The 13,648-nt window shown below is 41.2% G+C and overlaps 1 protein-coding gene across 1 annotated transcript; it reads left to right on the top strand.

The window, feature by feature from the left end:
* The first annotated feature begins 545 nt into the window (after positions 1-545).
* LOC121578325 (ATP-dependent RNA helicase DDX19A) lies at positions 546-12,219 on the top strand. Its single transcript, XM_041892636.1, has 12 exons — positions 546-993; positions 1,643-1,682; positions 1,797-1,907; positions 2,127-2,262; positions 2,983-3,075; positions 3,305-3,407; positions 3,663-3,777; positions 9,740-9,917; positions 10,043-10,280; positions 10,703-10,865; positions 11,213-11,404; positions 11,652-12,219. The coding sequence occupies exons 1-12, from the start codon at positions 937-939 to the stop codon at positions 11,711-11,713; spliced, it is 1,488 nt and encodes a 495-aa protein (XP_041748570.1). The 5' UTR covers positions 546-936; the 3' UTR covers positions 11,714-12,219.
* The last annotated feature ends 1,429 nt before the right edge of the window (positions 12,220-13,648 follow it).

Below are 13,648 nucleotides of genomic sequence, written 5' to 3'. Positions count from 1 at the left end.
TCAAGGCATTTGTTATGAAAAACGTCAGTGTACTTCTGTGGGTCAGGGTGTTGGGCTTGCTTGTATCCAGCGATGTGTACATGTGACAGGAGTAAATTCAATTCAGAACACAATTCCATACACAGCCATTACCTGAGCTATGAATCGATTCCTACTGGCAAAGTCTTCATCTTGATTGCAAATAGTTGCAAACTGTTCCCTTAATCGATGTAATGACTTGAATGCAACCCCTATCCCAGTTTCCAATACAGGATGTTTAGGGCGACATCTATAGGCTGAGTAAAGTATTTCATATTGTGAGAAATATTTTACGGCAGATAAATTATTGAACGCATCGGCAATTATTATAGTCAGTGAGAAAATGTGCAAAACTCTGACGGAAACACAAACATTTTATCCAGAAAGGGCGATTTTTTTAGGGGTAAATGCACTACACAGAACTAGCCAAATCAGAGAGATTTGAATGCACTTTTTTGTGCCAGTTGGGTGTTGGGAGGAAGTATTCTGCTCGCTCTTGTCTCATATCTCATTCTCCACCCGGACCTTTTTACGGACGTACTTGTGCACTCCGGAGCGGTCCTCACTAGTTACCACAGACACAAAGTCATACAAGCCGCCTATTTCTACAAATACGCTTCTTAAAATGTGATTTTGAACCTAAAATTAACCACACGACCAACCTTATACCTAACCTTAAATTAAGACCAAAAAGCTAATTTTTGTTTTCCTGCATTCTTACGATATAACAATTTAGACTTTGTGGCTGTAGTAACTAGTGGAATTCCTCCGGAGCCGAATTCGTTACGCCATTGTACAATTAGTTTATTTTTCAGACTTTGGAAACACTTTTCTATCTCAGTTGTCTGTTCGGTGTTGAAACTATAGGGAATCCGGTAGTGATAAGAGCACGAGCGTGACTGAACAACAGCTGACATCATGGCAACGGACTCCTGGGCCCAGGCTGTGGACGAACAAGAAGCCGCGGCAGAATCGGTAAGCACGAGCCGAACTGCGTTTTGCCGAAATGTTGGTGCATGGGCCTATACTTCGGATAGTTAGCTACCTACTGCGTTCTTTGGCTATCCATTTTGTTTAAACTTGGCAATTTACCTAAATTTATTGTAAACAATGAACATTGTATGCATGACTCAGTCTCCCTCAATCCTAAAACCACTCAACATCATGATGACTAACGCTAGTTAGTTAACCAAGTGAGCTAACATTCTAACTTGGCTAGCCAGATCAACTACTAACAAGTGGTTGTTTTGATGGTATTGCATGACGCTACGCTTATTACACACAATTTGATTTCGTACCAGATTTCAATTATTGCTTCTCACGACATGTCCATGAGCATGCCATCTGTCCAGGGAGCTGAAGATTCCTAAGTGGCCGGGCATGCGTGTGTGAATAGTGGATGATGTTTACCCACTCACCGACCTGTCAGTGAACTAGGCTGTCAGTTGTCTGAGTCAAAGTTAGCCCTTCTCATGACTCCAATTGGTTCTCGATAACTAAGTCAAAGCCAGTAATCGGTCTTTGTTTGTAATTGAAAGTGTGCATCTGGCTTGCCCTGAAATGACAAGTAATAATATAATCAAAATTCCTGCACATCCCAAAAAACAATGTTTTTGTTTCCTAGATTGGTAGCCTGCAAATCAAAGACAAGCCTGAGGAAAATGGTAAGATAAGTTCTCAGCCTCTTAGGCATATAAACATATTTTCTTTTAAAATTGATACTTTGTCCTGAGAATACAAACTAACAAGCTAACAAATAACATGTTGAACCCACACAGGCACAGCAAGCACGGCAACGACAACAACAACCACAGCAGCAGCAAGTGCTTCAACGCCTGCAAAGACAGAAGGAGGCGAGGGAGACAAAACAGGGGAGGAAGACCACAAAGGTGGGCACAACCAAGACAACAGACCATTACAGCTTGGCCTCACAGAATACTGTAACTTATTTATAGTAGCGTTGAGCTTGCTTCGACAGCAAGCCTGGGTCGCCTTCAATGATCAAATGTTCATGGAAATGTTCAATGTTGTCAAACTGGTGTTGTCAAAGTACTATTTCATGACTGCTACATTCTGACATCTCTTCTGGTGTATTTTATGTTCCTTAGATGACAAGGCGGCACAATCGTTGTTGAATAAGTTGATACGCAGTAATCTAGTGAACACAACCAATCAAGTAGAGGTCCTTCAGCGGGATCCTAACTCTCCACTCTACTCTGTCAAATCATTTGAGGAGCTGCGGCTGTAAGTAAAGCTACAAACAGTCCAGCTATAAACGGTGAAGAGTGCACATACAGGGGTTGTGTTCATTATGCACCAAATGGAAGAAAACGGACTGAAATGGGCATGGAATACCTGAACTTGCCTGAAAAAAATTCAGTTGCGTGTCCTATAGAACACGACCAATGTGTTATGAATGTGTTTTTCCCATGGTGCCCTGTCCCCTTTTCTCTCTTTAAAGCTCCAATGCAGCCATTTTTTATCTCTATCAAATCATTTCTGGTTAACAATTAAGTACCTTACTGTGATTTGTTTTCAATTAAAATGGTAAAAAATAAGCAAATATCTGCTTAGCAATGAGCAATTTCTCAAGCAATAACTTTGTTAGGACTGCCTTGGAGTGGTCTGAGTGAGGGGCCCAACTGAGCTACATCCCTGCCGGCCATTCCCTCCCCTACCCTGGGCCAATTGTACGCCGCCCCATAGGTCTCCCGGTCACGGCCGGCTACGACAGAGCCTGGATTGGAACCAGGATCTCTAGTGCGATGCAGTGCCTTAAACCACTGCGCCACTCGGGAGACTTCAAACAGCTCTTACACTAAAAGTGCATTATCATTTTCACAATTTCACAGTTTTATTCCAACCTCATAGTGTGGAAATAAAACACAAGAAAATCACGTTTTTGACTGCACTGGGCATTTAAAACTCACTTTGTGTCCTTTTCCCCCCTTCCCGTCCTCACAGTAAACCTCAGCTGCTTCAGGGAGTATACGCCATGGGCTTCAACCGCCCCTCCAAAATCCAAGAGAACGCTTTACCCATGATGCTCGCAGAACCGTGAGTTTACAGTGAGCTTCCTCTAGATTTGAGTTAAAACATGAGATCACTACCAAGAGTCTACCTCCCTATAATTCCATCCTCACTCTCTATCTTGCTCTTCCCCATTTCATTAATTTTCATTTAACTTCTCTGCATGGCCATTAAACGATCGTCAAGCTCTCTCATGCCTCTCTCCTGGCGACTTCTCTCTCTTTGTTGATCTGTCCCGTGCTCTCGCGGCTGCCAGCCCACAGAACCTGATAGCCCAGTCTCAGTCGGGGACGGGGAAGACGGCTGCCTTCGTCCTGGCCATGCTCAGTCACGTCGACCCCAACAACAAGTTTCCTCAGGTGAGTCTGACCTCTGAACCCTGACCCTTGACCTCTCTGGGTTATATTCATTAGGACACATAGAAAACGTGTTTGCTTGTTTTTTAAAATCCAGTTCCAGGTAGTACCTCCAAACGTGCCTAATGAACATGACCCAGGTGTAAAGGGGCACGACTGCGTGGGTAGTGTCTCCATTGTTCATAGTGGCATATTTTGGGCATTAGCAGGTGAGATGTCTAATACCACTTTTATCTAACACCTTCCTCTCTCCAACAGTGTCTGTGTGTGTCTCCCACTTATGAGCTGGCCCTGCAGACAGGGAAGGTCATTGAGCAGATGGGGAAGTACTACTCAGAGGTCAAACTAGTCTACGCCATCAGAGGAAACAAATGTAAGTCTACTACTTAGTCCTTAACTGTCTCTTAACTAGGGTTGCAATGTCCTCTTAAAACTGCACAAATGCAAAGTCAAGGACAGGAAAAGTCGAGGACTGGGGGAAATTTATTTTAAACTGGCAGAGTAATTACACATGTAAAATTGTTTTGCATCACCATGATGCTCAGCATGTCTAGTGTTAACTGATTTTACAAACAGCCTGTGTAAGAGTAGGGTAAACACTGGTATGACTATTTTCTTCACACTGTACTGAGCTGACCTAGTTACTCATCCACCAGAATTGCCGGAACGGTGCTGAAAAGGACAATGTGAAAATTAACTAGATGGTAATTTTACATGAAGTACAATTAGTGGGACTTGTTTTAACTCTTAACAAGTATTTTTGTGGTAGTGGTAGAAGTTTAAAAAATTTTTACTTTACTATTTAAAGCAAAGCAGTTACATATAGTCCAAGTTAAATTTAGTAAAATAATTGAACTGATTACTTTGATAGACCACTATATCAACCATATTATATTACTTTGGATTGTGGGGCAGTTTCTAAACTACAGTTGTTGCATGTTAAAACTAAAAGAAGAAAGACATAAGACAAAGCGATCTGTCAGAAGATGGAAATTAAAAGCAGGATCATGTGGACAACACTTTTAGGAAAGCAAAGCAACTCTGAATCGTTCATGCTGTGTAAAACGTTCAGTGTAAAGAAAGTTTGATTTCAGTTGAATAATGATGCAATGATTAGAACGTTTTAGGCTATTATTTGGGGAGAGAAATATGATGGTGCATTTAGTGATGACAGCTCATTACAATAATTTTTATGGTAGTTGGAACTATGTAGAATAGGTTTGTATGTAGACCTACTGATAGCTAGCTGTAGTTCTACGTAATAAATCAACTTTTTAGGCTACCATTGATCACTGGAAAGTACATTCCTAAAGTGAATGTGGTGTGTTTGCTAGCTTGTTTGAAAGTATGTATGGTTTTGAAATCTGCTATAATAATGGTAGTGCCTGCAGTACTAATGGTGGTGACTGGTTATAGTTGGAAAAGTAGGTAGATGAAAAGGTAGGATAGCCTGAATATTTGAAAGTTGGTTTGGTGTCTCTAGCTTGAACGGTTCAAGAGTTACTGTTGGTGAGTTATATTATGCTAATTTACATTTACATATGCTAATTTACATTTGAATTTAGGATAGCCTGAGCATGTGAACGTTGGTTTGGTTTCTTTTTATCTTGAATGCTTCAAGAATGACTGTTGGTCAGTTATTTCATACAAATGTATGCACATTTATATAGTTATAGTTGATAAGTGTTAAAGAATTTGAAGTTAGGATAGTCTGAACATGTTGGTTTGGTGTCTCTAGCTTGAATGGTTCAATAATTACTGTTGGTGAGTTGTTTTATGCAAATGTGGGCACATTTATTTAGTTATAGTTTATAAAAGTGTTAAAGAATTTGAAAGCCTGAATGCATTGGTGGTCGGTGCCGTTTAAGATGAGGGAAGATGATTATTTGTTATTATGAACATGGCCTTATTTCTATTACAGCATATTGGATGACTGTCATTCATATTCCATTCACCCAGTTCAATGTAACATCGATCGGTTTAGGCTACTACAGTATACTCGAGATAAAAATTTGAGGTGATAGACACATGGATGGACAGTGACGCATTCAATACCTCCTTGCACACTCTTGCCTGCATCTAGCTGATCTAGGGTGTAATCATTAGTCCAACAGTTCAGGTATGTTTATCCCCGTTTTGTTCCGTTTGCTTCCGTTTAAGAAAAGTTTTTTTCAACAGAATCAGCAGAATGAATACAACCCTGATCACATGTGAACATAGTTCACTTTCATAGCTACGCACTCTCCTCCTCTCACCTTTTCCCTTCGATTGTGGACTTCAATGCACAACACATCAGCTGTATGTGACCAGGCAAAAAATACTTTCCTAGCCAAATCATATCATAACCGCTACACACAGCCTACATCGTTGTCACCACATTAGCTAAAGTAAGGTCATAGTCAACATAGCTAATAGAACTAACGCGTTAGTAAACCCGCTACAATCATGCAGTACAGTGTACAGTCAGTAAGCAGTTTAGCAGTTACACCGGTGGGCCCCGGTGCTAATAGTCTAGTATAACCAAAAGCTTACCTTGACTTGGAAGAGGACCAGTGTTGTGTAGGATAGTCATAGCCAGCTAGCTAACATAGTATCCCTCTGTTTGAGTACGCTAAACTAGCTAACTGCATTTGCTAGCTAAGTGAAAGTGGGGGGAAAATGACGAGATATCTCTATCTCTCTCTTGCTTCTCCTTCATTTTTGAATAAATTAATTTGTTAAAAACTGTTCAACTATTGTATTTCTCTCTTTGAGTCAACTACTCGCCACATTTTATGCAAATAGAATCAAATCAAATTGTATTGGTCACATACACATATTTAGCAGATGTTATTGCGGGTGTAGCGAAATGCTTGTGTTCCTAGCTCCAACAGTGCAGTAGTATCTAACAATTCACAACAATACACAAAACTAAAAGTTAAAGAATGGAATTAAGAAATATATAAATATCAGGACGAGCAATGTTGGAGTGGCATTGACTAAAATACAGTAGAATAGAATACAGTATATACATATGAGATGAGTAAAGCGGTATGTAAACATTATTAAAGTGACTAGTGTTCCATTATTAAAGTGGCCAGTGATTCCATGTCTATGTATATAGGGCAGCAGCCTCTAAGGTGCAGGGTTGAGTAGCCGGCTAGTGATGGCTATTTAACAGTCGGATGGCCTTGAGATAGAAGCTGTTTTTCAGTCTCTCAGTCCCAGCTTTGATGCACCTGTACTGACCTCGCCTTCTGGATGATAGAGGGGTGAACAGGCCGTGGCTCGGGTGGTTGATGTCCTTGATGATCTTTTTGGCCTTCCTGTGACATCGGGTGCTGTAGGTGTCCTGGAGAGCAGACAGTGCCAAGAGTGTGCAAAGCTGTCATCAAGGCAAAGGGTGGCTATTTGAAGAATCTCAAATATGAAATATATTTTGATTTGTTTAACACTTTTTTGGTTACTACATTATTCCATGTGTTATTTCATAGTTTTGATGTTTTCACTAGTATTCTACAATGTAAAAAATAAAAATACAGAAAAACCCTTGAATGAGTAGGTGTGTCCAAACTTTGGACTGGTGGTGTACCTGTAAAGCCTCCCCTAACCCGTACGACGCTGGGCCAATTGTGCGCTGCCCTATGGGACTCCCGATCACAGCCGGTTGTGATACAGCCCGGGATCGAACCCAGGTCTGTAGTGACGCCTCTAGCACTGCGATGCAGTGCCTTAGACCCCTGCGCTACTCGGGAGGTGCAGCGGTCTCTCTCTCGAAGCAACGCCCACCTCTACTAGTGCCCCGTCTAATCCAATCGCGTGGTTATATGCAAATACAAGAAGCTGCGTCTTACCAGTATCTTTGTTAATATAGCTTGTTAAAAATAGGAAGTTGACTCTGAAAACCGTATATTCAACGACGAGTGGACGCAACAATATGTATTCATTCTCCCCGCAACTAGCACAAAACCAATGTGCCTGATATGCACCAAGTCCTTCACTCTCATGAAAAGTGCCAACGTTAAACGCCGTTATGACACCAGACATAGTAAATTCGATCAGATGTATCCCCTGAACAAACAAGATTAACCAACTCAAATCCCAATATCCACCAAAGTCCTTGTCAATTCCCTGACAGCCCAACAACGTGCAATGGAGTGTTCACTAAGGATAGCTTGGGTTTTGGGAAAACACAAAAAAACTTTGTCAGATGGTAAAAGAATGCATGGGTGAAGTTGCTGACACCTTGCTTGAAGGTAAACCAAAAGATGAGCTCAGGGGAAAGGATCAAACAGATCCCACTGTCATATTCCACAGCAATGAGGAGAACTGAAATATTAGCTGAAGATTTTACTTAACAACTTGATGAGGCCATTCAGAATGCACCATGCATTTCATTAGCTGTGGATGAATCCACAGATAATGCCCAGCTTCTGGTGTTTGTCAGATTTTATAACGAAACAAAGAAGGGATTCTGTGAGGAGCTGTTGGGCTTAACACATCTAGAAGCACACACACGGGGAGAGGATATCCATGAGGCCATCAAAGGGATGCTGACAAAAAGTGGAATAGATCTGAAGTCCGTGGTCTCCATCACCACAGATGGAGCTCCAGCCATGATAGGAAGAGGGAGGGGACTGGTTGCATGGTTGAAAGAGGACCACCCTGACCTGACATCACTGCATCATCCATCAATCTGTCCTATGTGCCAGTCTGGGAAAATAGTATTCTGAGGTCATGACGATGATGAAACTGATCAACTTTTTGAGAGCAACATCATCCCGACAACACCGCCTGCCTGATATGAGGCATTCTGACAGAGGCCAATGCCAGTTTTGAGGACTTAATACTGCACAACAATGTCAGATGGCTCAGCAAAGGCAGGGTTTTGGAATGCTTTTGGGCCATTCGGGAGGAAATAAAAGCTTTCTTATCAGAACAAAAGAGTGATAAGGCAACTCAGTTTTCTGAGTTTTTGGAAGATGAGGAGAATATGGAAACAGTAGCATTTTTGACAGACATTACATCACACCTTAATCAACTGAATGTTAATCTGCAGGGACGGGACAACACAGTGTGTGGTATGATAACAGCAGTCCGGGCTTTCCAGAAGAAATTTGAGCTTTTCAAGAATGATCATGGATAACTTCAAGGTTCGCTTTGATGACTTCACTGTTGGAAGATAACTGCTGCTGCTCATCCAAAACCCCTTCTTGGTCACAAATGTGACAAAGTTGTCAGAAGAAGCTAAACAGATCTTCAGATGGGTAGATGTTGCATCACTGCAAATGGAGTTGATTGAGCTGCAATGTGGTTTTGAAGGAGCAGGCTGGTAATTGTGACCCTGTCACTTTCTGGGGAAAGATGGTGCCTGCAGCTGATGTCCCTTTTCTCAAGAAACTGGCTCTATACACCCTGACCATGTTTGGCTCCACATACAGCTGTGAATCAGCCTTCTTCACAATGAACTTTATTAAAAACAAATACCGCACCAGGCTCACCAATGAACACTTGCACCAGTGTCTCAGAGTTTCTCTCACATAATTTGTGCCAAAATTCAAAGCATTGGCAGGAAACAGAAAGTGTAATTTCTCATTGATGCAAGGGCAAGGCCCAGAGTGATTTATACATGCATATTGCATGGCCCACAGTGACGTTCTGTGCCTTCAGATTATTATTTTTGTTCAACCCTCCTTTGCTCTCCAGAAAACATGCACTTTATTTTATTTAAATGTTTTTTTTTTAATTCAAGGCCCATTCACAGTGCACTTTTTGCATAGACTGTTATGCAACTTTTATTCTTCAGCAATGTTGATGCAATGTTGCACATGTTTACATTCAAAAGAAAGTTGTAATTAATTCAAATTCTTAGTCTCATTTAATGTACATTTTATATAACATGTTTCCTAAGTCGTAGACGACTGGGTTTGTTACTACGCTGTACCACAGCGCCGATAAAGGACGATATCCATCCGGACCTTTGCCACCTAGGAAATGTGTGTCAGTGGACCTTCTCAAATAGTAGTTGAGTACCCCTGCTTTACAATGTTGAAAAAAGTCCCATTTTTAAGTGAATGGATGGACAAAAAGAAAGACAAAGTATAAAATATTTTTTTTTAAATGTATGCAAGCAACCTAATCCAGATCAGTCTACACGTTCTAAAGGTTGAATGGCGTTTCTACCTTGGAACAGTGTAAGATGAGTAGCAGGCAGAAGAAGAATAAGAAGTATGACGAAGATCTAAAGTCGGGACTTTTGCTTCGCAGGTCTCACCTAAATATCAGACCCACAGTTTGGTTTGGGTCAGCACTATAGCGTGAAAAGGGTAATAATCTCTCTCTTCCTCTCCCCCCAGTGCAGAGAGGCACGCAGCTCCAGGAGCAGGTAGTGATTGGGACGCCAGGCACCATGCTGGACTGGTGTCTGAAGTTTAAATTCATCGACCCCAAGAATATTAAAGTGTTTGTCCTGGATGAGGCTGATGTTATGATTGCTACACAGGGACACCAGGACCAGAGCATACGCATTCAAAGGTACACACACACACACACACACACACACACACAGATCCCCTCTGCCCTCTGTGTTTAAGGATATTGCCTAAAAAAAACACACGCCACACTGACCCCTTTTCCCCCTCTCTCGCTCTGTATTTTAGGATGCTACCCAAACAGTGTCAGATGCTCCTGTTCTCTGCCACGTTTGAGGAGACTGTGTGGAACTTTGCCCAGCGCATCGTCCCAGAACCCAACATCATCAAGCTGAAGAGGGAAGAGGAGACGCTGGACACCATCAAGCAGTACTACGTCCTCTGTAACAGCAAAGAGGAGAAGTTCATGGCCCTCTGCAACATCTACGGAGCCATCACCATTGCTCAGGCCATGATCTTCTGTCATGTGAGTTAGAGGAGTTATTCAGGGCGAGTAATCTGGATGTTTGCAGGTGCAGAATCACTAATCATGATCATATAATGAGTAGTTATTTGGGAAGCAAGGTGATTTGTAGATCAGTGATTCTGAGCTGTCTGACTGCAGTGTAGTCGATCTCAATATATTTTATTTATTCACAGATAAGAGATGTGAAATATCAGGACATTTTCAAATCCCAACTGCCAAGCCTTAAATCTGAACATTTTAATAGATGTAAGCAGTATGACAAAAAAGGCCTGTTACCATATTGCTTAAAACTATTTGATCATCTCAGATCTACACAAGGGGCTAGGGGAGCGGTTTCAAGTGGGTAGGGGGTTGATTTAGGATGTGGTGTTCCTCTCAGACAGTATATTTTATCCCCCTTCTCTGTCCCCATTCTCCCTCAGACAAGGAAGACGGCGGGCTGGCTGGCAGGTGAGCTGTCCCGGGAGGGACACCAGGTGGCGCTGCTCAGTGGGGAGATGCAGGTGGAGCAGAGAGCTGCTGTCATCGACCGCTTCAGAGAAGGAAAGGAGAAGGTCCTGGTCACCACCAACGTCTGCGCCAGAGGTAACTCAACCAACCATACTAACAGGAGCTTTGAATACATTTTAATTGAATTGAATGAACTGTATTGACCCCAGTGGAAATTGTCTACAGTATAGGACTCACTCAGGGACAATACACACAGACATGCATCAGAACACACAGACCTGAGAGCTCTTCTAGAGAAATAATTTTAGTTAAGGTAGTCATACAAGAACAACTCTGTGACTACTGCACATGGCTGTAGTAGACTGATACATTACACAGGTATATCTCTACTTGGAAAACTATTGAGTACACTACCTTTTAAAATGTTCTGTCCATCCACCCGTTCTCATCTGTCTGTTTCTGACCTCTGACCCTCCCTTCAGGTATCGACGTGGAGCAGGTTTCCGTGGTGATAAACTTTGACCTGCCGGTGGACAGAGACGGTAACCCAGACAATGAGACATACCTGCACCGGATTGGCCGCACGGGTCGTTTTGGGAAGAGGGGATTGGCCATCAACATGGTGGACAGCAAGTTCAGCATGAACGTCCTCAACAAGATCCAGGATCACTTCAGTAAGTCACGATGGAAATGTTATGTTGTGCAATATTTCTCTACATGATTTTCTGCATGCTATATGACACAGAAATAATTATCATAATCGCCAACCAAGAACAAAATAACAAAACTTCAAAAGTAGTCTAATGTCCAGTGTAGAGATTTATCCAGATAACTAGTCATCCTTTTTCTTTTAAGGTATATGTTTTTCCATGAGACTATAGTCTTTAGAATGACCTAATCCTTATTTCCCATCATCCACAGATAAGAAAATTGAGAAGCTGGACACAGAAGATCTGGATGAGATTGAAAAAATCGCCAGCTGAAGAGAGAGAGTCTGTACGTCTACAACCTGACTGCTCTAGCCTCAGCCCCCTTCTTACCTTCCACACCAAGCCCCTCAGATTCCTCCGCCCCCCAAACCCCCACGGACTGTACTCCTACAGTGTTTTAGATTTGTATTTTTGCGTCGGAGAGAAGAGCAAAGCCACAAACACAGCTATAATGTTTACATGTGGTGGAAATGTTTTATATCTCTGATATTTTTAATAAGTCTCTGAAATGTACCGGTTTCACTCTTTGTACTTTCTTAATGAGTAAAGTCTGTAATATTAGGTTATAATTATTTTATGTGTAAGTGTGCATTGTAATGGCATGATACATTGGTAGGTTTGGAGCACAATGGATTGAGCTTATGAAAAACATTTATTTATGCAAATTAATGTTACTAGTAGTACCGGTATCTTCCCTGTTCAAGCATTTCTTTTGGTGGAGTGGAAACAAGCGCTCTCATTTTACATCGATTTTTGTATAAAGGCCCAGTGCAGTCAAAGATGTGATTTTCCTGTGTTTTATTTTTCCACCCTGAGGTTGGAATAATACTGTAAAATTGTGAAAATGATAAGGCCTTTTAAGTGTAAGAGCCGTTTGAAAAGACTACATGAAATTTCAGCCTGTTTTTGTGGGAGGAAGTTTTCACCATATGGCAAATTAGTTAATAGACCAATAAGAAAGAGTTCCAAACCTCTCTGCCAATAACAGATAATTATTGGGGGCCAGGACTGAGTTTGGGGAACCCTGACTCAGACCACTCCCAGACAGTCGTAGCAAAATTCTTGATTGAGAAATTGCCCTTTGCTAAGAAGCTATTTTTGTTTCTTTTTGATCATTTTAATTGAAAACAATCACACTAAGGTACTTAATTGTTACCCAGAAATGATTTGATATTAGGGTAAACAGCTGCATTGGACCTTTTAACCCAGTCCCTGATCACCAACATGAATGAGATTTCCAGGGAAGCATAGTGCATAATCAGGAACATTTGTTGAATGCTTTAAGATTTTTGTTATATGTGAATGCTTTGCAATGAATACAAGAATTCTGATAAGTAGTACAAAGAGTGAAATAATGTATTGTTTTGAGAGGTTTTAAAAAGTTGCTTTGGTGAGGGTTGGGTTCAGGAGTCTATGCAAACTTGTATCAACCTTTCATTGTGCCTCTACTACAGTACAGTAAAGTGTTCAAATCACAACCTCAGTTTATTAGTTTCAGGGTTTGCCCTCAATGCATACTCGTATGGAAAAAGGGATATGGAGAAAACAACACTTTTACTACTTTTTTGTCCAATAAAGTACAGGTAAATTAAAGTATACTGAATAAAAAATATAAAGTCAACATGCAACAATTTCAAAGATTTTACTGAGTTCATATAAGGAAGTCAGTCAATTAAAATAAATTCATTAGGCCCTTATCTGGATTTCACATGACTGGGCAGGGACGCAGCCATGGGTGGGCCTAGGAGGGCATAGGTCCACCCATTCGGGAGCCAGGCCCAGCCAATGAGTTTATTGTCCCCAGCACAAGTTGCACCTGTGTAATGATCATGCTGTTTAATCAGCTTCTTGATATGCCACAGCTGTCAGATGGATGTATTAACTTGGCAAAGGATAAAGGCTCTCAAACAGGGATGTAAACAAATGTGTGCGCAAAATTTGAAAGAAATAAGCTTTTTGTGCGAATGGAACATTTCTGGGATCTTTTATTTCAGCTCATGAAACATGGGACCAACACTTTACATGTTGCGTTTATATTTTTGTTCAGTATATATACAGCATTAGGTCAAATACATTTAAATAAAAAATGTGTCTGAATGATTCATTTATAATCATTTAAAAACATTCCTTACCAGCTGAATACACCTATAGCCTTTCTCCATTATAGTAAATGAACATTGACGGGTGACTGTTCAAAATGACATGTAT

The sequence above is a fragment of the Coregonus clupeaformis genome, chromosome 12 (assembly GCF_020615455.1).
Source record: "Coregonus clupeaformis isolate EN_2021a chromosome 12, ASM2061545v1, whole genome shotgun sequence".
In the NCBI taxonomy this organism is placed as follows: Eukaryota; Metazoa; Chordata; class Actinopteri; order Salmoniformes; family Salmonidae; genus Coregonus; species Coregonus clupeaformis.
This window is presented reverse-complemented; position numbering and strand designations above follow the sequence as displayed.